This window comes from Erinaceus europaeus, chromosome 15, assembly GCF_950295315.1.
Source record: "Erinaceus europaeus chromosome 15, mEriEur2.1, whole genome shotgun sequence".
Lineage (NCBI taxonomy): Eukaryota > Metazoa > Chordata > Mammalia > Eulipotyphla > Erinaceidae > Erinaceus > Erinaceus europaeus.
Window position 1 is genome coordinate 64854887 of NC_080176.1, and position 24701 is coordinate 64879587.

Below are 24701 nucleotides of genomic sequence, written 5' to 3' on the forward strand. Positions count from 1 at the left end.
AACTGGGGTGGGCATGTGCTGAACTCCAATCCTAACTGAAAAGTGGCTTTTAAACTAGACACAGTACAGACCACACACAGTTCACACCCCCACATGAATATATTCTCAATCATCTCTCCACAAACAAGCTCAGGGACACAGATATTCTTGGCTAGTAAAGATGAGTCAATAATAGCAACCAGTGTATCTCCCCCCTCCCTCAAGCTTGTTCTCCCTCTCTCGCTCCCTCTCCCTCTCTCTCTCTCTGAGGAACAAGGCACTCTAAAAAGGTATCCTATAATCGCAAACGTTCTTCCTTGTTCTTCTAAGAAAGGTTAATTCCCTACCCCCCTTTTTTTCTAACCAAAAGGACATCTTATTTTTAAAGCAGGTCATTGATCATGAGGCAGTTCTCTAGTTCTGGGAAGACAGAGAACGAGATTAATTTCTGTCATCTTTTGACTGCTGCACCCCTCCCTGCGCTGGCTCCAACACTATGGATCTCTCCTGTTCTTGTTTCTTAAGTTTTGCCTATGAACACAATCATCTGATGCTCCTCTTTTCTGGCTTATCTCACTTAACATGATTCCTTCAAGCTTCATCTAATATGAGGTAAAGGAGCTAACCTCACTTTTAACAGTTGAGTAGTATTTCATTATGTGTGTATATACAACCTTTTCATCAAACAAGAATAAAACTGTTACTATTTGCAAATGATATCGTATACACAGAAAATCCTGGAAAAGGCAGCAGGAAACTCGATCATCATTCAACAGTACAGTGAGGTTGCAGGATACACAAACTTGTCCACAGTGGTTCTAAAGGATGTCAACAGAGAGCTCTCTCCTCTACAGCAGGCTTTCTGCAACAAGCACCTTGCACACAAGTGGCCTCTCACTTCCCAAGGTCCTGCAGCAGCTGAAGAACAGGAAGAGGATCTGAAGTACACAGGTGGTTTCAGCAAAGTCCTCAGGCCACAGACAGCACCCAGTGTGGTTAGTGAATACTAACTCCACCGATTGCCTCAGCCTATGGGGGTAAGGCTTAGGTGTAGGCAGTTTGGAACTTTCTAGGTGATTCCCTCGCATGGCTTCAGAGTTGGACTTCCCTGCAGAAGAGCCTGGGCAACTACTAAAATCAGAGTCTCCTTCTGCCTTCTAGCAGGCTTTCTAATTCTCTAAGGCTGCTACTAATCTCTGGTTTGTGGTGTGGCTGGCTGGGGACTGGACCTGGGACCTCAACCTCAGGCATGAAAGTCTTTTTGCATAACTGTTATGCTGTCTCCCCAGCCCAGGGTGCACAGTTTATTTACTATGAGCAAGGAACCAGGTTCACGCACATGGGAGTGTCATGCAAAGAGCAAACAATGAGGGTTGAACAGTGTTGTGGTTTCTCTCTTTTCTATAGACAGGAAAGAAGAAAGGAAAAAAGGAATGGAGGAAGGAAAGGGAAGAAAAGAAAGAGGGGAGGAAAAGGGAAAGGAAGAGAAAGGAGGAAATTTGTGGAGGACTGGAGATAGCATAATGGTTATGCAAAAGGGCTCACATTCCTGAGGTTAGGACATCCTATGTTCAATACCTGACACCACCAAAAGCCAGAGTTGAGCAGTGTTCCATAGAAAGAGAGAGGGAGAGATAGAGAGAGATTGGAATGATACAGGATAACAAAGCTGGACTGCTATAGGCAAAGATCCCTAGCAAGTAAACTGGTGGCAAAAAAAAAAAAATTACAAGAAAGATCTGATGAAATAGTAAGTCCTATTAGGCCAAATCATTAGTATGGAGAGAAAGAGTCGCTCCCAGCATGTTGTAGGAATCCTCATTAATGCATAAAAATAGAGGTGGTAGGTTTGCTAACTACCTGACCCCTAGGGTGAGGAGTCCAGGGAATCCCACTCAGCCTTGACTTCTCTTTGCAGAATTTCTTCCTTCCAGACACCATTGCGCTAACACTAGCTGTCACGTAGCATTATCTTCTGCTGTGTCACTACTACCACTAGTCACACACTCAGAACATTTGCTCTGTACCAGAAATCATACCGAATGGGTTTCCTTAACTTCCTGAATCCTGGCTCTGTCGTGAGGGAGACTACATTTCTCTTCCCTTCTGATATGTGGGCAATGGTGCGGGGAGAGACTGACTTGATTAGCCCGATGCTGGGCAGTGTTGTCCTGGACTCCAGGCTGCACCGCCTGCCTTCACAGCATCTCCCCTTCTCCCTGAACGCAGTTTTGGGGGCACAGGGGGGCACAGTCATACTGCTTCCTGGGCTGTTAAGTGTAAAAGTGCGCAGTTAGAAATGAAAAAGGAAGAGCAGTTACCCCGGCATGAAAGGCATTCCTCCGACGCCAAGCAGAAATGCCATTTTCCCCTGCTGGGCTTCACATTTCATTAGCTCTTTTCTGCTGGAAATTATTTCAGACACCTTGAAAAATGAAATCTTATTTGCACGTCACCACCACTGTGAACTCCACCAAGGAAAAGCGTGTGGGATTTTGACTTTGACAGAAAGAAGCGGTGTCACAAACGTGGGTGGTCCCCCATCAGCACCCTGTCCACTGTCCACTGGACCCCACCAAGTGCGAACTCAGTGCTCAGCACATTCCACACTTGAGCCTGTTTCCTGGTTTTTGTTGTTTTTTGTTTTGTTTTGTTGTCAACAGAGTTATCACTGGGGCTCAGTGCCAGCACTATGAACCCACCCCACCCAGTGGCCATACCTCCCACCTTTTTCTTCCTTTTTATATTTTATAGGTTAGAGAGAAATTGAGAATGGTGGGGGAGATAGAGAGGGAGAAAGGCACCTGCAGTCCTGCTTCACAGCTCACGAAGCATTCCCCCTACACGTGAGAAGTGGGGGCTTGAACCCAGGTCCTAACACGGGCTAATGTGTACACTCAATGGGGTGTGGCACCATCCGGCTGAGCCTGCAGTTTCTTACATGAACCTGAGATGGAAGTGTGCACATGCATCCTCTTGTTTTTGGCTGAAGAAGTGGAGGTGCCTGAAAAAACTCTGGAAAAAAACTTGACAGGATGGAACATTCTGGGCTGCACTCATTTCAGGGCCCGTCTTTCCGAGTGGCAGAGCAGACTGACCCAGCCTCCCTTTGGAGAGTGGAGCAGGCCTTACCATTGCTGTTCTACTTTGAGGGCAAGGTCCTATCGAGGCCCACAAGAGGGCTTATGATGATGTTCCTGATGCAAGTGACCCGTGATGGTAGAGAGGTCTACTAGAGGTCTAGGCCCATCATATCCATGTGGGAATCCCAATTCTGCAACTAGGGCCCTGGATGATGGGGTGGCCTGGTAGTGACCAAAAGAGCCATCATAAAGTATGCCAGTCTCTTTCCCTTATCCAGCTTTTGTAGTCCTTACCTTATCTGACAAGGTTAGACTTAAAGTGATGGAGGGAAGTGAAGTAGGTGGTAGAAGAGGAGGTGATCTAGGCCTAAGTATGTTGCTGAGGAGTTATTCTGATGCAGTCTCCGCCCCCAGGTTTTACTACGCCCCGTGAAATCCTAGCATTGAAATCCTTCAACCAATCCTGGCCCTACACGTCACTCCTGGTTGTCACCCAATAAAAAGCCCCCTCACCCCCCCCTCTCTCTGGGCTCTCAGCTCCCCCTCTCTCAGATCTCGCCCCCCTGCTCTCCCACCATGGTCAGGTAGTGGGGACAGCCATTGTCGGCTGGCTCCACGTGGTCTGAACCAAACCCCCCCCCCCATCCTATAATAAAGATTTGTGTACCCCTTTGCTCTGGACGTCCACTCTCTTCTCTGCGGTGCAGCCCGACACGAGACCACCACAACAACATAAGTAGTAAATATTTGGTTAAGCACTTTATGGTGTCTTTTTTTTAGGTCTTTCCACTTGCTTGCTACACTTGCTGAGTCTAAGTCTGCTCACTGCAGACTACTGTGCACTTTAACTGTAAGATATGTATTTTCCCTTAACTTATGGATACATGGGCACATGTATCCTTTGGGCCCTAGTCTATATCTAGGTTCTGTAAGTTTTGTAGTGGGTGTGCCATTTGAGAGGGAACTAGAGTTCCCTGAATTAGGAAAGGTCTCACCAGAATATTGGAGCTGGAGGGTTGACATCTCAGGCTTGGAATCTCTGAAGACAGTCTGAAGTGAAACATGCCAAGGTGGCACTGGCTGCACTGATTTGGTTGAGGTCAGCAGATGCAGGATTAAATAAGGATCAAGAAAAGCATGAAGAAAAAAGTCCTAGGGCTTCCAAGACTGGGGGAAATATGCATTCTTAAAGAGAATGAGGAAGGTTCCTTGCTGTCTTGGAGTTTAAGAAAGCAATAGATAATTTTTATTATAACCAAGTTATTTGGAATGTTGGTTTACTTTGAAAATCCCACAGTTAGGGTTTACTGTATCATACAAGACCTCTCCATGATTTATGTCATTTAATGCTAAGAGCAAATAATTCTATCTTAGATACTGACTGAACCAGTGGCTTCTAGGCTCCCTGGTCTAAGATTATAGGTGGTTTAATATTTTTAAAAAAGTTAAAATTAGAAATGCATTAAGAATTTAAGCCCACTGTCAGAATTCAATCAGTTTACAATTTTGAAACATTAAGGGCTTAGACTAAAGGCATATATACTCAGAACTGAAATACATGCGTTTAAAGAACTTGAGACATTCAATCTACTTTCCCCTCTCATATTGAATGGTGATTTGTAAGACTAAGTTACTTGGAGTATAGTTTAACACCATTCCTGCCACCAAATGTCAATGTCCCTACACCAACCCTCCCTACAGTAGATCTGAAAGTCTACTCTTCCTCCACTCCCCCAGAGTATTTTACTTTAGTGCAATACTCCAAATTCAGTCTAATTCTGCTTTATATTTCCCTTTCTGTTCTTTCTCAACTTCTGTTTATGAATGGGATCATTCCATACTCATCTTTATCTTTCTGGCTAATCTCACTTAACACTTAATTCCTTCAAGCTCCATCCAAGATGGGTTCAAAACAGTGGATTCATTATTCTTTAATTAATCTTTTTTTATATTTATTTATTCCCTTTTTATTGTCCTTGTTTTATTGTTGTAGTTATTATGGTTGTCATTGTTGTTGGATAGGACAGAGAAATGGAGAGAGGAGGGGAAGACAGGGAGGGGGAGAAAAACAGACACCTGCAGTCCTGCTTCACCTCCTGTGAAGTGACCCCCTGCAGGTGGAGAGCTGGGGCTCGAACCGGGATCCTTACGCTGGTCCTTGTGCTTTGCACCACCTGCACTTAACCTGCTGCGCTACAGCCCAACTCCCGGATTCATTATTCTTAACAGCTGAGTAGTATTCTCCATTTTCTCAGCCACTCATCTGTTTTTAGACACCTGAGTTCCTTCCAGGTTTTGGCTATTACAAATTGTACTGCTATGCACATAGGTATAACATATCTTTTTGGATGGTTGTGTTTGACTTCTTGACCATGGACTGTGAGCTCAGACTGACAGATGCAGAGATTACACTATGAACAGATTTGAGCCACAGGTCATCAGATAGATGGGTTTACAGTTAATGATAATTTATATACTTTCCTCATACTTGGGAGCTACTCTGTGCCCTAACCCAGCTTTCTAGTCCTGTTCTCTGATACCACCTTCGCAGACAATACTTTCAGCCCACCTTCATGTTAGTTATTGGGCTCAGGTAAAAATTACTAAAATCATGGGCATCTTGGAATATACCTAAAATGGACTTCCTAGCTTCTTCCTATGTAAAGACCCTTAGTTCCATCTGCTCTAATCTTACCTTTAGGTTTCTGATTATTAAACAGTCTGTTCTGCTTTATATGTAATCTTACAGCTTTTCAGCCACTAAGTTACAGATGCTATAATGATGCCAACCTGACTCCCTTGGGTAGATGATCTCACCAATGTGTCTTAGCACCTCGTCTCCCCAGAGCCCTACCAACTAGGGAAAGACAAGAGACAGGCTGGGAAGTAAGGATCAACCTGCTAATGCCCATGCTCAGTGGAGACGCAATTACAGAAGCCAAACCTTCCACCTTCTGCATCTTATAAAGAATTTTGGTCCATTCTCCTACAGGGATAAAGAATAGTGAAGCTTCCAATGGCCAGCTAAATAGCACAGCAGTTTAAGAAACCGACTTTATTGCTTGAGCCTCCTAGGTCCCAGGTTCTATCCCAGGTACCACCATAAGCCAGACCTTATGGTTAATGAAAATGGGCAGTGCTTTAGCTAATTAAAAATGAAGAAGAGGGAGTCAGGCAGTAGCACAGTGGGTTAAATGAAGGTGGCACAAAGCACAAGGACCGGCGTAAGGATCCCAGTTCGAGCCCCCCGGCTCCCCACCTGCAGGGGAGTCACTTCCCAAGAAGTGAAGCATGTCTACAAGTGTCTATCTTTCTCTCCCCGTCTTCCCTGCCTCTCTCCATTTCTCTGTCCTATCCAACAACAACAACATCAATAAAAACAACAACTACAACAATAAAAAAAAACAAGGACAACAAAAAGGAATAAAATTTTTTAAAATCTCTAAAAAAAATGAAGAAAGAAATATAGGTCAGATCTAATGAAATATCTGGCCCCATTAATTTAAATTATCAGCACCTAGAAAAACAACTGCTTCCAGTATGTTATAAAAGCCCTTGCACTAGAATTTATTGATAAAAACAGAAGAAACCAATGTGTTATAGTTGCAAATGCACCAAAACTAAGGAAAACCAAAGATCAGATGAAAGTCAGGGTTCAAAAAGATAACTCTCACTGAAATAATGAAACACAGGGGATGAATGGCAACATTTATTATGGATAATGGTAGAACCCTGCACAGCACATAAGAACCAGTTGTGCAAGCATATCACTACGCACAAGGACCCAAGCTTGAGCCCTCGCTTCCCCTTCCCACCTGCAGTGGGTCTGCATCACGAGTGGTGAAGCAGGTTTGCCAGGTATCTTTCTCGCCCTCTATCTCCCTTTTCTCTCTTAATTTCCCTCTGTCTTGTCTAATAAAAATAAATAAAATGCTGGCATAGAAACTATAACAAAGAGAATAAAAAATAAATAAAGATGATTGTGCAAGCACAAGATAAGAATAAGGTATCTTAAAGGAAGCTTATATAGTGAGAGAGCAGTTTAGTAGTGCCTGGGGGTAGAAGTTCAGATCTGAAAAGGACAAAGAATTTTCTGGGAGTTAAGGAAGGAAATGTTTGTTAGTTTGACAGTTTCATGGGTGTCAAAATGTGTAAAACTGGGAGTTAAGCGCACGTGGTGCGAAGCGCAAGGACCAGCGTAAGGATACCACTTTGAGCCCCGGCTCCCCATCTGCAGGGGAGTCGCTTCACAGGCAGTGAAGCAGGTCTGCAGGTGTCTATCTTTCTCTCCCCCTGTCTTATCCTCTTCTCTCCATTTCTCTGTCCTATCCAACAACAGCAATAACAATAACCACAACAATGATAAAACAACAAGGACAACAAAAGGGGAAAAATGGTCTCCAGGAGCAGTGGATTCATGGTGCAGGCATCAAGGCCCGGCAATAACCCTGGAGGCAAAAAAGAAAGAAAAGAAAGAAAAGAAAAAGTCAGTTAGCCTATTAAAAAATATGTAAAATTCTATGTGCAATATAACATGTGCAACTGAATTTTAAAAATGTACAGGGAGGGCTGAGTGGTAGCACAACCAGTAGTACATGCGTATTACTATACGTGAGGCCCCAGGTTCAAGCCTCTGGCCCCCACTTGCAGGGTGGGAAGCTTCACAGCCAGTGAGGCAGTGCTATAGGTGTCTCTTTTTTAATTTTTTCTTTATTATTGGTTAGAGACAGAGAAATTGAGAGGGGTAGGGGGAGAGAGAGAGGGAGAGAGACACAAGAGACACCTGCAGCCCTGGTTTTACCACTCATGAAGCTTTCCCCCTGCAAGTGGGGACCAGAATCATAAACCTGAGTTCCTGCGCACTGCAATGCATGCACTTAACTGAGTGCACCACTGTCTGGCCCCTTCTCTATCTCCCTGTCCCCTATTAATTTCTGTCTCTATCCAGAAATAAATTAAATTAAAATTTAAAATAGATATTATGTACACTTTATTGCCAGTTGCTTAAATCTTATTACAACTGTAATGAAATAGCTCGTGCACGTTATGTTGCAGAAACCTAGTCAGTTGCAGAGTCATTAAAAGTTAAAGTTAACGGTTTGCAAAGCTGGCTGAAAGTCGATGCAACTGCACCTCCTCTGGCAGAAGACTTGTGTGACAGCCCACATCCTGGGGCCGGAACAGAGAATGTCTGATGGAGTCCAAGGCTAAGCACAACAGGAGAGGGTCTGCAAACTACACAGAAGCAATGACTGACATGCCAGGCTTGGCCAAGGAGGGCAGCAAAAGGCACACAGTGGCTGCAGATGGCGCGTGTGGGGAAACGTCCACCATTCTGCCCAGCTGCTCAGGCAGGAGCTCCAGGCTGCTGAGTAGCCTTGCTCTGGAGGGTGAGAGCCCATGAGGCCCAAGCACAGCACTGTGCCACAAGTGTTCCCAGCAACTCGAGGTGCTACAGATGAAGCACTTTTCATACACAGCTACTGCTACTGGAAATCACTAAGCTGTACCCAAAGGGCCACTTGCCAGCATCTGGGCTCCAGTGTTCTTCTATCACCACCAACAAGTACAGGCTCTGGCTCTGCAGGTCAGCAGTGGACACTGAGGAACTGAAGCACCTTCCAGCACTACTACTGTTGATGTGGGATGTGACTCCCCAAAGCACGCTGCTCCACTGAGCCCAGCCACCTGCCTACACGGCCACCAACCTTCAGCTCTCCTGCTCCTGTCAGCAAAGTCAAAGGCTTGCAGTTTGTTTGTGGCCTGGGGTGGGATGTATTTCACTTTGGACCTTCATGTCTACACTGCTTTCATCCAGAAGGGTCCTGTAATTTGCTAGAAACTTCACATATGTGGGAACCCAAACAGAGCCAAGCTCCACTCTTCTGCAGACTTGCCCAGGGTTTATGAGATCCACTCCTTCTGCCCAGTGTGCACAGGCTTTTGCTCTCCAGGAATCCTCCCACCAAGAGAGCTGTTTTAGTCACTGCATAGTGGCTCTGTGAAGGATGTTCCACTAAGTTCTAGCAGAATTTCCCAGACCCATTCCCACTGCTCTGAGCCCCTTACCCCCATCCCCACCCAGGCATCATCAGTCCCATTTTTCATTATTAGTCACAGCCTGGAAATACAGCCAAGCCAGATGGAACCATGTGCTCCATTACCTTGGCTACCTGTGTACAACAATCTGCTCTGCAGTATTTCCCTCTCAGAGGAAAACAACACAAAGAGCTCAGAAAAGAGACCGGCCCAGTAAGATAGCCCAGTCCTGCCAGCAAGGCTAGAAAATGCACCTGCAGTGGACTTTTCTGCTGGAACTGTGGCATCTCAGACACTGTGGAAGTGTGAGAGGAAAAGGTCTGGCCCATGGCTCTCATGGATTGTTGGGTAGTATGCCAGCTTCTGTCTCTAATCCTGCTTAACTAAGCACCGGTATGCCTGTATGGGATTGGTTTGATCCCACTCAAAGCTGCAGCCTATTTACATAAATCACTAACTATGCACCACCCTCTCTCCAGGGCATTGGTGGTTCAGTGGTAGAATTCTTGCCTGCTCCGCCCCCTCTCCTTGTCACACCCTGATTTTCACCAGTCACTTTTCTCTCCACCCTCTCTACGTCACATCCTGTTCACACCCTACTTGGAAAGTATATATAAGGACAGGATTGTTCGTTGTAGTTTAGCTTGGCTTCTGATGGATCACAGCTAAGTGGATCACAGCTTGTGATGGATCACAGCTAACAATGGATCACAGCTCGTCCTGTGCTGGCTGATGGGCATTAAGGGGGTATGACCAGTGGAGGGGCTTTGGGCCAAACAGGTGGGGTCTGAATTCTAGCCTCAACTACTTACTATTGCCACGACCTTGGAGAATTGTTCAAAATCCCGAGATCTTTTGCCTCTCACCAGCAGTTGATGTGAGGTCTAAATGCATGAAGGTTGTTCCCTAAACACAAATCACATGCCCTCCCCCAAGCATTGCCAATATAATGAACAGAACACATACCACACTGTCTAACCATCCCACTCATTACACCCAAGCCATTTGCAAAAGACAGGCCATTTTCATAAGAATCTAAACTTCTCACAAGAGGGTATTCTCATTCTAGGAATACAGAGATAACAAAGCTTATGAAGTGGGGCCCACCAGAGCAAACCTGTTCTTTAGATTCCCCCTGTATCTTTCGCTCCTTAGCAGATGAGTTCTATAATCTCTCTGCTGCTCTGGGCCTGCATTTCCCAGAGTGTCACACAGAACATTAGTCCTCCGTGATAATCCCTGGAAACAGTTTTGCATCTAAATATGATTTGCATGCCCAGCCCAATGTGTCCTTATCTTGGAAGCATACTGACATAGAGGCTCTGAGAGGTCTCTGAGGGTCACTAGGGTCTATCAGGGTTTGCCAAAACAATTCCCACCATGCTTGCAACCTCTTCTTAATAAGACACATTTAACTCACTAAGACACACCAGCCTTCCTGGGTCCCCATAGTCTGGCCCCAGGCTGTGCCCAAGCTTACAACCCACAACTTGCCACACAGATGTGAACCTCCTTGGCTGTGGCACCCAGCCTGTACCTTCTGTTTAGAAAAGCTTTTCTGAGAGACAAGTCACAGAGCACATAATGCACCCAAAATCACCATCAGTGAGAGCTGATCAGTGCTTTGGTCTCTTTCTGTATATCTTTTTTTATTAGTGACTTAATACTGATTTACAAAATTGCACGTCAACAGGGGTATACTTCCACACTGTTCCCACCCCCACAACCCAGTCTCCCCACTACAAGCCACTGCAGTTCTGCAGTTTCACTGCAGTTCTCCATGCAAACATGGACGAATCATCATCTCTACAACTATCTGTCTACATTTGTACATAATTTCCCCCCTTTTTCTTCCAGGTCCAGCCTCTTTTCCCCTCCAAGCCATACATAGCCACAAGTGTTCCTCCCTTTTCCCTCCTCTCTCTCCAGGTCCTTTATGGGGCTGGAGTTCAGAGCCCTTTCATCCTCTTCCTGCTATCACTTCTCCTCCACTGGGAGTATGGATCAAGATTGTTTTGGGGATGTAGAAGGTAGTTTTGGCTTCCATAATTTCTTCTCTACTCAACAAGGGCATTGGTAGGTCGATCCACCACCACCTCCCACCAGCCTCTTTCTATTTTTCCCTAGTGTAAAGATCTCACTAGGTTTGAAGAGTTGAGAGGTTGACGTCTCAGGCTCGGTATCTCTGATTATAGCCCACAGTAAGAATTCAGTAGCAGCATAGTGTGGGACAGCAGTGCTAGCAGCAATCTGCTTGAGGTTAACAGAGGTGGTATGGTGGTAAGGAATCAGAGAAGAAATACCAAGCAGTACGTGCATAGTCCTAGAGGCTCCAGGACTAGAGAAACTGAAGATCTTAAAGAGAATGCAAGCGAGTTCTTGTAGTCTTAGAAAAAGTTTAGAATAGCAATGATGATTATTATGACCAGGTTAGTTGAGGGATTCTTCTCTATGATAATCCAATTTGCATCTATAGTCATATACTTGACCTCACTGTTCTTTATGCCCTTTTAGTAGTATCTGAACACCTTCGTATTTTAGATACTGACAGGGCCAAATGGTCTTAATCTGTCTGGCCTAAATTTGTAGTTGCCTTAGATGTTTAAAAAGCTATATACACAGATATGTTTTTAGAGCTCCTTGAACAATTTAAGCCTATTGTCAGAGTTTGATTATCTTACATATATAAAATATTAAATACTTAAGCTAAAGCAAGTATCTTTACTTAGGACTATGGTCTAGCTGATTAGAAAACTTAAATATTATATCTATTTTCCCCTGACATGTCACATTAATAATGATTTATGAGAATATAAATCAAAAGGATTATATTTCACACCATTCTCACCACCAAAAGTCTGTCCGTCCCCCTCTCCCCTTAAATAACCATTATAGCTTTCCACAGTCTAAATATGAGTTGCATTTAGTGTTTCAAGCATGTGTGTTCAGTTCTCTAAATTCTACAAATGAAACCATTCTATGGTTTTCCTTTATCTCCTTGCTTACTTCACTAAGCATAATGTTCTTGAGTTCCTTCCATTTTATCCCAAAGGATGTAAAATCATCTTTTTATTGCTGAGTGGTACTCCATTGAGCATATGTTCCATAACTTTTTTATCTAGTCATCTGTCAAAGGGCATTTGGGTTACTTCCAAATGTTGCCTATTGTGAATAACACAGCTGTGAACATGAAGGTTTTCACCCAATATGGAGACTACCAAACAACTGATTCTTCATAAATGCTCACTGACAGGGTTTTTAGCGTAGGAGCTAAGGCTGGAAGTGAGGATGAGGAAGAGGGCAGTGTGGACTGGAACTGGGTGGAAGGAGCAGAGGTGAAGTAACACTGGTGGCCAGTCCCCTTTATTACAGCATAAGTTCCCATGCAGAAGACAGAATCCACTGATTTGGAGCTTTATGTGGGTTTAACCTCCTTTACCATAAGTCTCCATGGACTCCAATCTGGTCTTAGTGAATTCCTCAGGGCTAAGGTCAGCAAACCACTCTTGAGTCTCCTCTCTCCCGAGCATGGAAGGTCTCTGAGGAAACCCTCAGGATGGGGACAAAGGTTTCCTGGGTCTTGATGGAATCCCCTACACCCACACACAGCATAAAGAGTGGATAGCCAGCCACCCTGTGAACCACATAAAAAAAAATCCATACCCACATGACTCAAGAGAGAATTGCTACTTTCTGGTTGCAGGTTACAACAGGAGGAGAAGCAACTACAGGTTGAACTGGGATCACTTGGAGAGCTGCACTAGCAAGGGGAGAAACAAAGACTGGAGGTGTGTGTGGGTGGGGAGGGGGGTAGCTGCCATGGGCATTTCTGTCTTTCACTGTCTCTATTTTAAGGCAATAAAAGCCCATTTCCATTCAATTAAAAGAAAAAAAGGATTGCTGAGTCCAAGGTCAACTGAATCAGTCTCCAAAGACCAGAAACCATTAACTTGAGCTTCTTATACCTTTTCTTTTTTCCAGCTGTCAGAGCTGGGCCATGGCTACCGGGTCCACATAATTACTGCAGCTACTGATGAATCAGGAAAGCACAGTACCTAGCTGCCATGTGCTCTGGAATACAAAGTTAACAGAGAAGGCCTGGCCTCTGACCAATGGGCCTCCTCTCTGCAGAGCAAGGTGCTACTGGGGCTTCCAAGGCACCTCCCAGGTTAGTAACAGAAACCTGGAGCTGCTGACAGCAGGAATTACTCAAAAATAGCTCTCTCCTATGGCCACATGTGCTTGGCTTATACTTCCAACACACGATCATGAGCAAGAACCGTAGGAGAATTTCAGCAAGATTCTTCGGCTAAACTTTAGGACTCAGTAAGGTAAAATGAGTACACTTTGAAAACTTGACAGAAAATTCTTAAGAGAGCCATTCTGGTCCAACATTAACAAGCAAAGTCCTGTATCACTGGATGCACTCTCCTAGCTTGGTCAGGCTGCCACCACCCTAACCTCCCAATGTCTTCCCCTCTATGGGTATGAATGAGCAAGGACTGGACAACTGAACTGACCCTGGTGAAGAATAACCACGGGCTCAATGCCACATGTAGAAGAGCAGAACGGAGACCTCTAGTCAAGAGGATCTGTGTTGTGGATCAAGCTGGAGGCTAGGAGATTCTCACACAAATGGGGGCTGAGGAACCTCTCAGTAATTCTCTGATAAAGAACTGTAGCTCCTGCTATATGCATAGCAACTAAAAAAGGGGCATGGGAAGAAAGCCATCAGATTATCAGTAACATCCAAAAAAGGACAAGTCTGGGGGTCGGGTGGTGGCGCAGTGGGTTAAGCGCACGTGGCGCAAAGCGCAGGGACCGGCGTAAGGATCCCGGTTCGAGCCCCCGGCTCCCCACCTGCAGGGGAGTCGCTTCACGGGCGGTGAAGCAGGTCTGCAGGTGTCTGTCTTTCTCTCCCCTTCTCTGTCTTCCCCTCCTCTCTCCATTTCTCTCTGTCCTATCCAACAACAAAGCAACGTCAACAATGGCAATAATAACCGCAAGGAGGCTGCAACAACTAGGGCAACAAAAAGGGGGGAAAATGGCCTCCAGGAGCGGTGGATTCATGGTGCAGGCACCAAGCCCAGCAATAACCCTGGAGGAAAAAAAAAAAAAAAAGGACAAGTCTTAGCTGCCAGCACTTTTTACATGAAAGAAATTCACCAGAACCAAGAAACTGTTTTAGAACTATAAAGAACTCATCCTGTGGAGGAGGAAGGAAGGCTGTTCTCCCTGAAGGCAAATGAAAGCTCAGGTTCAGTGACTGTCCCCAGTCCCATAAGTTAACAATCCACAGAAACCCACAGCTGGACTGTGTAGTGTAATGACCTAAAATCTATTAGATAATATAATCTTGACCCACAAAGTACAACAATATGTTACAAGGCTAAAGGTTCCCTGGCCAGCCTTGATGACAAGTGAATGTAGTGTGTGGTCTCTCTTATGGCACTAGAGAGAGCAAAGGTTGCAATCATTCTAGCTCCATGGTCTCTTGCTACACTTCAGGGAAATAAAATGGTCATACCTGTCATTCTATCTGTTAAATTGCTTAAGTCTTTAACCACAGCCTTTTTGAACACTGATATCTGTAAGGACGCAGACATTTTATATACTGATCCTCTGATGCAGAACAAACCTTGTGAATCAGTAAGAAAGTCTATGAAAGAGTCTTCCTTCATGGAAACTTCCACTGGGATGAAAGTTATACACAGAAATCTACTGGCACACAGGCAGTCTTACAATGAGTTCTCCACTCACTACTGCAGCCTAAGCCAAGTCCCTTCCTCCCCTGGAGGAGTTTCTGCATGTTCTGTGAGCTCCCTAGCAGTGGCAGCAAAGGTATGCTTGAAAGGATCCAGCACTTTCATGCTAACTAGCAGGTGCATTTCTACCAAAACTTGGGGGCAAATTTTTTTTTGTGATGGCTAATTTTATCTACTTGCCAGGTACATATTGCTATAATGGTTGTTTTGGATTTTTTTATTTAAATCAGTAGGCTTTAAGTATGGCAGATTAATCTCTACAGTGAATGAGTGGGCCTTGTCAAATCACTTAAGGATCTCAAGGGGGGGGGGATGATATCCTCCCCAAAGAAAGAAAGAATTCTATCATTAAAACTGCCTTCAGACTCAAGTTACTACAGCAGCTCTTTTCCAGATCTCTAGCCAGCCAGCCAGCCAGCCTATCCTGACTCTGAACTTACCAAGTTTTCACAAGCATGAAAACTGGTCCCCTCTCCCCTTTACACACACACAAACACACACAGAGAGAGAAAGAGAGAGAGAGAGAGTTTTGTTCTTTTTCTATAGAGAAGCCTAATACAATTACCTAATCTATTTTCTGCTGAAACAGACTATGCCTAGGTTTAAAGTTAGAAGAACAGAAAAATAGGAGAGGTACTTAAGTGCCTGAATAGGACTTCATTTCCAGGTCAGACACCCCAAACTACTCTGACCATTAACTTCAAGTTTCTATTTCTGCTCCACTATTTGTGTTCCATCTTGAGCAGTCCTCTAAGAGCCAGGGTTTCCTTCTAGAGGGAGCCTTCAGAGAAATCTGAGAAATGAACAATGAAATGAAATGGATTTGTACACCAGGAAGGAAGGAAGACAAAGAGAAGGAAAAATTAAATGCTAAAGCCAGAAGGAGAAAGAAAAATATTAGATGACACCACCTATGTGTGTAACATCAGGAAATTAAGTTGAGGAGTGAACAAAACAAAATCATAATAACTTGAGCACACCAAGAGCCAACTGAGGTGACCAGAGGACAGGGGTGGGAAGACAGGGTGGAGACAGCTTGACGGGAGGTTTTGGATGCTGGTTTTTTTTTTTTTAATAAAGATAAATAAAACAACAAAAATTAAAATGGTAAGCATTCAGTTCATTCATCCCCCTGTGCTCTCTCCCCCCACCCCCCAGCTCCCAAGTTTAAGTCTAAAAGTCACAGCTTTTCACGGCTAGGTTCAGGCTTATAAGAGTGAAGTGAAGACTTGAGACCATGTTGTAAGAAAGAAAAACACATGCTGGTTTTGTTTCCATAAAATTCTTTCATCAAGACTTCCCACTGAGCTAAAGCAGCCAAGGCAGGCAGAAAGTCCCCCATTTTGGCCCCGACAACCCTGCAGGTTCTGCTTACCTGGCCATCTGCTTATAGGCCTCTTCTGCCACAGCAAAGATGTGGGGGTCCATGTCCCCCATGTTTTGGCCACTGTAGGCATAGATGACATCTTGTCCATAGATTGGCAACTGCTCATATGGGTTAATGGCAACAAGTACAATACCTGCAAGCAGACAACGCAGTTAAGATTCCCAGAGGGTCAGTGTCTCCTGACATCAGCAGCTAAAAGCCCCTCTTCACAGGCATTAAACCTAGAGGCTGAGAAGACAGCAGAGTGAGCCTTAGCCACTTACTCCACCAAAGTAAGGTGGAGTAAGTGTGTTTACCAGGAGAGAAGAATGACAGGCCCCACCACCCTCCAGAACCCCTAGAGCACGAAATTAGCAGGCGCAAATGTATACTCAATAAACTAAGTCCACAATACAGGTAAGTACCAAGACAGTAAATTTTCATCAACCATCAAGTTTGTACAGGGGCAAGTGATGGGATGTGTGGTGTGTGTGGTGGGGATGAGGGGCAAAGAAGAAGAGGGAAGGAGGGAGGCGGACCTTTCTCAAGCATAGCACAAACCCAAGCTGGGCTAGGGGTATGAATCGACCCATCAACGCCCATGTCCAGCAAAGAAGGAATTACAGAAGCCAAACCTCTGACCTTCTGCACTCCACAGAGATCTTTGGTCCTTACTCCCAGAGGGATAAAGACTAAGGAAGCTTCCAAAAGAGGGGATGGGATATGACACTCCGGCAGTGGGAATTATATGAATTATACCCCGCTTATCCCACAATCTTGTTGATCATTATTAAATCACTAATAATAATAATAATAATAATAATAGAAGTTGAAAAATAAGAAAACACTAATCAGGATTTAGACTGGAGTTGGTGTACTGCACCAAATAAAGAGACTCTGTGGTGGGGCTTGGGGGTTCAGGTCCTGAAACATGATGGCAGAGGAGGACATAGTGGGGGTTGAACTGTTATGTAGAAAAATGAGAAATGTTACACATATACAAATTACTGTATTTTAAACCATTAATCCCCCAAATTAAAAAAGGAAATAAAGAACCCCTACTAAGCTAAAAACAACAAAAACAAAAACAAGCCGGACACATATTCCCAGGAGTATGCGTGGAGGCAAGAGCACAAGGAAGCAGTCACCGCTCCTCGAGGCTACAGAGCCGTACCCACCCTGCCTGAGCCCTGAATGCCACCCATCATCCCACAGAGAGGGCGGACAGCAACCCTTCAAGGGTCTCAGGCAAGAGGTACTTAGCTGGCAGAGTGAAATGAAGACTCCTGGCCGTCCGAGGCGGAAGACAGGTGAAAGAGCCAAAGATCTTGAGCAAGTTGGAGCATGTGCTCCCCCACCAATGCTACTCACCGCAGTAGGTGTAGATATGGTTGGACTCCAGAAAGCGGACCTTTAAGTTGTGCAGTACCGCTGGTTCGTGCAGGTAGCTCAGGGCTGTAAGGTCATTCTCGCCCACCAGGATGTCTGGGTTCCGCAGGAAGGGCAGCTGGTTGCTCTGGGCATCAATGGAGTAGTCCCGAGTCTACAGGAGAAAAAAGGACAGACTTCCAGAGCTGCTGCTCGCCCATGCGAGGTGTCCTCTCTTTCCTCGACTGGGATCTTTATCCTTACAATAAATATCATGAGTAGTGAGAATAACATTTAAAAAATATTTTAGAAGGCTTCGGGGGCCGGGTGGTGGCACACTTGGTTGACGAGGCATGTTACAATGTACAAGGACCCAGGTTCAAGGCCCCACTCCCCACTTGCAGAAGGGAAGCTTCATAAGGGCTGCAGATACCTTTCTCTCTCTCTCTCTGTCCCCATCTCCCCTCTTGCCTTCTCTCTAGCTCCATCAAATAATTTCTTTTAAAAATTATTAGGTTTTCAAAAGTAATTTTTATTTATTTTGGATAGAGACAGAGAAATTGATAGGGAAGATACCATAGTGGTTACAGAAACAGACTAATGCCCTGAGATCTAAGGCCCTAGGTTCAGTCTCCCGCTACCATAGCATCATAAGCCAGAGATGAATAGGAGAAGAGAGAGAGACCTGAAGCACTGCGTCACTACTAAGTGAAGCTTTTTTCTCTTTGCAGTTGGGGCTTAGGGGCTTGAACTTAGGTACTTCTGCACTGTAATGTCTGTTCAAGCAGATGTGCCACTGCCTGCCTCCGAAAATAACATTTAAGAGAGGCAAACGGAAGGGCCAGGTGATGGTGCCCCTGGTTAAGTGCACATATTACAATGCACAAGAACCAAGGTTCAAGCTCCCAGTCCCCACCTGCAGGAGAGAAACTTCAGGAGTGGCAAAGCAGGTCTGCAGGTCGGTCTCTCCTCTCTGTCTGGCTCCTCCCCTTTAAATTTATGTCTTTATCCAAAGTAAATAAAATAATAAAGGCAAACTGAACAAAACTCTTGTGTTGTCCCAGCCCAAGCAGAAAATTGACATTGAGAACTGTAAGGACACAACCATATATATATATTTTTAATTGAGGCACCCTGGACCTCATGAATGTATGAGTCTACCCATGTTTTCATTCCTTTAAAAATTCAGTTAACGGGAGTTGGGCAGTAGCCCAGCAGGTTAAGCACATGTGGCACAAAGTGCAAGGACCGGCTTGACGATCCTGGTTCGAGCCCCCAGCTCCCCACCTGCACGGGAGTCACTTCACAGGCAGTGAAGCAGGTCTGCAGGTGTCTGTCTTTCTCTCTCCCTCTGTCTTCTCTTCCTCTCTCCATTTATCTCTGTCCTATCCAACAACGACATCAATAGCAATAATAACTACTACAACAACAAAAATAAAGAGGGCAACTAAAAGGAAATAAATATTAAAAAAATATTTAAAAATTTTTCAGTTAAAGAGACAGAAGAAGAGCTAGGATAGCAATGGATCTTCCCCCAGTGCTACAGTATGCCCATGTGGTACCAGGGCCCAAACCTGAGCTGTGTGTATGGCAAGGCAAGCACTGTATCAGTGAGCTGTCACCCTGCCTTTCAGTCAGGTTTTAAAAAGTGTTCTTTGGCTTCTCAATGAGAAACTGCTTATCGAATCTTTAATTCTAGTTACAGTTCCAATACTGCTTTTTCTCCCACTCAAACTTTCTTGGGCTTGCCCTACATAAAGCCGGTGTTTCTTTCCACATGCCCATGGACCAATAAATACACTTGTATTTAGATTATCTCACAACTGACAAACTCATTTACATAAGTGCACTCAATCTTTATATCCATTTTTGCACCATTCCAGTACAAAATACCCTAAGGCAATAATTTGACGTTGAGCCATCCTAAGGGGGGGGGGGAGCAGAGAGAATATGTAGTCTGAAGGTCAATAGTCTGAAGGTCAATAGTCTGAAGGTCAACAGTCTGAAGGTCAAATCTCAAAAGGTGGGAAATGCTACTCTTGTGTTCTTAGGGCCCTCCTCAATCGCTATTGAACAGGCCATGGCCAGTGCGCCGCTATGTTCCATCGCTGGGGAGCCAGAGACGACCCGAACTGCCCCTGCGGCTCCAGACAGACTATGACCCACATAGTCAATGACTGCCACCTCTCCAGATTCAAAGGAGGTCTCGAAACTTTACATCAGGCTCAACCTGACGCTGCTGACTGGCTACGGAAGAAGGGCAAACGCTAGAAGAAGAAGTGGTAAACTATTTAAGAACTCAAAAATGTTTAGTGACATGTTTGTAATTCTATACTAATCTTTACACATATACATACTATTTACTTACTGGGTTGTCAGAAAAGTCAGGATATATATTTTTTTCTATACAAAAATGCTCATGACTTTTCCAACAACCCATTATCTTGCCCAGAGCACTGTCCCTCTCTGGCTTATGCTGAGGATTGAACCTGGGAGATCAGAGCCTCAAGCAAAGAGTCATTTTGAATCACTATTATACTACGTCCTCAGCACACACATGCAGTTTATTAAAAAGACAGTGGTAGTGATTTTAAACAGGAGGAACTTGGCGGCAGCTTACTATGTTTTATCTGTGAATTACAGTTCTTAGTTATTTTTAACAATCTGAGAGCTATTAAAAACAGTTTTCTAAGCATAACCTAGGTTTCTGAACCGAGAAATCTGATTGGAAAAAAATTTTTCCTAAGCAGTTTTAATGAAGACATCTATGAATCACTTGAACCACTTTTTTTTAAAAAAGATTTTATTTATTTATGAGAAAGATAGGAGGAGAGAGAAAGAACTCTCTGGTCCCTGTGTCACCAGAAGACATCATACTTGAGATGCCCCAATGAGTCAAACACATAACACTCATGAAACTCAGGAAGTGGCCACACATCCAGTTATGCAGAGGACAAGATTTCCATGCGGCTTTTAGAGGAACCACATCAGGAGCTGAGCGAATATGGGTTCAGCCTGTGAAGCCTCCAGCCAGACCGAAGAGATAATGGAGCTCTTTATAAGGTCCCCCAGTATGGGCACCTCACTAGAGGACCCCCTCTTGGCCCTCCCTTTTGTGGGAGCCTCTCTTCTCCTTCCCTCCTATCCCTTCCCTCTCGGAGGGCTACTCTGTTCCTAATAAAATTACCCTGTAATACCTCAACACCTCATCTTGCTTTCTCCTCTTCTTCATCGACCTTCATGACCACCACACATTCTTGGGTGCACGGATCATATATAACAGGAAATCATCAGCAAAATGACACCCCATAAAGTATGGATCCTGATTAATGTCAATGGACTTTCCTCTTTGTACAGTTTCCTGCTGGTTTTTCTTTTCCTTTATTTTGTCACCATTCCTGCTGGCCATTTTTGGCCTCTTTTTTGATAGAGGGTGGGAGACAGAGAGAAGAGGCACTTGTAGTACTGCTCCACTGCTTATGAAACTCCCCCACAAGCTGGCAGAGATCAGGGGCTTGAACCTGGGTCCTTTGGCATGATCATGCACTTCACCAGGTGAGCCCCCGCTAACTCCCTTTCATTTTAAATGTTAACTAAGGCTCTTTCTATGAAAAGCTCTTCTTACTTCTACTAACATAACTATGTGAGGCCAGTAAACAACTATCATGAAGATACAAAGACTCCAAAATTGGGAATGGAGACCATGGAGAGCTGGATTCTGATTCCAGGAAATTCTAGAAGTGTTGGCTCCCTTCATCCCTGGCTATCAGTGGGATCCCTGGCCCTCTCAACTTATATTGAAAATGGATTCCAGAAGAATTTAAAGATGGGTGCTGTCTTTGTTGATCTCACAGCAGCCTATGACACCACGGTCTGGCACCGTGGTCTCCTAGTCAAGATCTCAAGATGCCTGCCTCCATGGGTGGCCAATACTATATCGTTTCTTCTCCAAAACAGAAGATTCTGAGTGCATCTGGGTGACAAGTCTAGCAGATGGAGACTTGTCTCAAGTGGCCTCCCCCAGGGCTCTGTTCTGGCTCCTACGCTATTTAATATTTACATCAATGACCTCCCAGAAACTTCTTCAAGGAAGTTCATCTACGCCGATGACATCTGCTGTGCAACTCAGGCATCCAAGTTCGACATCCTCGAGGAAACACTCACGAAAGACATGTCTCTGATATCTGATTACTGTAAAAAATGGCAACTAATCCCTAGCACTGCAAAAACGGTATTATCTGTTTTCCATCTACACCATGCCTCGGCCTCGCATGAGCTTGATGATACGAGAATCCGGCATGAAGCCCAGCCAGTCTATCTTGGCGTTACTCTCGATCGCACCCTGTCATTTCACGAACATCTCATAAAAACTGCAGCAAAGGTGGGCGCGAGGAATCACAGCATTGCAAGACTGGCCAGCTCCTCATGGGCCGCGAGCGCTCCCACACTACGATCATCATCTCTGGCATTATGCTATTCCACTGCAGAATACTGTGCCCCATTATGGTTCCATAACCCCCATGTCCACTTGGTCGATTCCAAATTATATTCCTCAATGAGGATAATTTCTGGAACCATCCGCTCCACCCCGGTTCCATGGCTGCCAGTTCTTAGCAACATCGCCCCGCCAGATATTCGTCGGGACGCGGCATCATCTAAGTTCATTTCCCACGTCTACGCTTGACCGGACCTGCCAATATACGCGGATATCTTCGCCCACCCTGTCCAACGCTTGACGTCTCGTCACCCAATCTGGTCCCCTACGCCTACACTGAACTTCTCTCTTCCAGACTCTTGGAAACAGAGCTGGCAGTCAGCTGAGGTCAAGAACAAACACCTCATCACAGACCCCTGCAAGCGTCAACCCGGCTTTGACCTAGCACGTTATGATTGGGCCCTCCTCAATCGCCATTGAACAGGCCATGGCCGGTGCGCCGCTATGTTCCATCGCTGGGGAGCCAGAGTCGACCCGAACTGCCCCTGCCACAGACAGACTATGACCCACATAGTCAACGACTGCCACCTCTCCAGATTCAAAGGAGGTCTCGAAACTTTACATCAGGCTCAACCTGACGCTGTTGACTGGCTATGGAAGAAGGGCAAACGCTAGAAGAAGAAGAAGGTGCTGGACTCTCAAACATGAGGTCCTGAGTTCAGTCCCCGGCAGCACATGCAGAATGGTGCAGAAATATACCCTTTTTATCTTATAATTTTGTAAATCAATATTAAGTCACTAATAAAATTAAAATATTCTTAAAAGAGAAAAAATATTATATGTCTACTGTGGAAATGACTTCAGAGAATGGAGCTCAACAGCCAGGAAAGCAAAAGCAAAAACAAACCAGTGGGACTACATTAAACTGAAAACCGTCTGCACAGCAAAAAGAACTATCATGTATTGCACCAAAGAAAAAGACTCTGAGGCAGGAGGCAGTGTTCAGGTCCTGGAACATGAAGGCACAGGAGGACCTGGTTGGGAATGAGTAATAAGCAAAAAAAAAAAAACCAAAAAAAAAACTAAAAAGGGTTACATGTGAACTAACTACTGTATTATACTGTCAACTGTAAATCATTAATTCCCCCCAATAAAGAACAAAAAAATTAAAGGAATAACTATCAACAAAATACAAAGACAGCCTAAGGAGTAGGAGAATACATTTACACTCCATGCATCAATCAAAAGGCTAATATTCAAAATGTATAAAATGTTCACAAAACTCAGCAATGAAAAAGACCAAACAGCCACATTTAAAAATGGGAGAAAGAACTGAACAGACTTTTCACCAAGAAGATATTATAATATAATGGCCAACAGAAATATGAGAAAATGCTCAAAATCACTGATATTCAGAAAAATGAAAATGAAGACAATAGTGTGAAACCATGTCACCTCTATGACAATGGCCTACATCAAAAAGGACAGAAACAAGTGCTGGAGAGAATATGAAAAGAAAAAAACCCTTCTACATGTAAAAGGGTTTGAGAGACCTCTAATTTTTGACATGGGGATCCAAACTATTAAATGGGGATGAGAGTTTCTTCAATAAATGGTGTTGGAAAAATTGGGTTGAACCACCGCATTTCAGCACACAAAAACAAACTCCAAATGAATTAAGGACTTGGATGTTAGACCAGAAAATATCAAATACTTAGAGGAAAATATTGGCAACTTTTTAAAATAAATTCTTTATTAGGAGATTAATGTTTTACACTCAACATAATAATACAACCCCCACCAGGTCCTCTGTCACCCTTTTTGGACCTTTACTCTCCCCCCCTACCCAACCCAGAGTCTTTTACTTTGGTGCAATACGCCAACTCCAAGTCAGGTTCTACTTGTGTTTTCTCTTCTGATACTGTTTTTCAACCTCTACCTGAGAGTTAGATAATCCCATATTCATCCTTCTGTTTCTGACTTATTTAACTTAACATGATTTCTTCACTCCATCCAAGAATGATGAAGTCACCATTTTTAATAGCTGAGTAGTATTCCATTGTGTATATACATTCTGTATATACACAACTTGCTCAACCACTCATCCGTTGTTGGACACCTGGTTTACTTCCAGGTTTGGGTTATTACAAATTGTGCTGCTAAGAACATAGGTAAACATAAATCTTTTCAGATGGGTGTGTTGGGTTCCTCAGGATATATCCCCAGAAGAGGAATTGCAGGATCATATGGTAGGCCCATTATTATATTTCTGAGAGTTCTCCACACTGCTCTCCACAGGGGTTGAAACAACTGACATACCCACTAGCAGTGAAGAAGGGTTCTTTTGACCCAACAACCTCTCCAGCATTTGTTGCTTCTGCCTTTTCTGATGTATGACATTCTCACAGGAGTGAAGTGGTATCTCTTTTTTGTCTTTATTTGCATTTCTCTGACAAAGACTTGGAGCATTTTTTTATGTGTTTCTCGGCCTTTTGGATCTCTTCTGTGGTGAAAATTCTGTCTATATCTTCTCCCCACTTTTGTATGAGGTCATTTGTTTTCTTGTTGAGTTTGGCAAGCTCTTTATATATTTTGCTTATTAAACTCTTGTCTGATGTATGGCATATAAAGATCTCATATTCTGAGAGGGGGGTCTCTTTGTTTAG

General features: G+C 44.3%; 1 protein-coding gene across 1 annotated transcript in view; it reads right to left on the reverse strand.

Annotated features, from left to right (window-relative positions):
* MYO5B (myosin VB) overlaps positions 1–24701 on the reverse strand; it is a 195103-nt gene that overhangs the window by 164677 nt on the left and 5725 nt on the right. The window contains exons 3-4 of the mRNA XM_060172332.1: positions 17604–17775; positions 16242–16386 (exon numbers count right to left, since the gene is read on the reverse strand). Of these exons, the coding sequence (XP_060028315.1) occupies positions 16242–16386; positions 17604–17775 (317 nt within the window). The remainder of the gene's footprint in view (positions 1–16241; positions 16387–17603; positions 17776–24701) is intronic.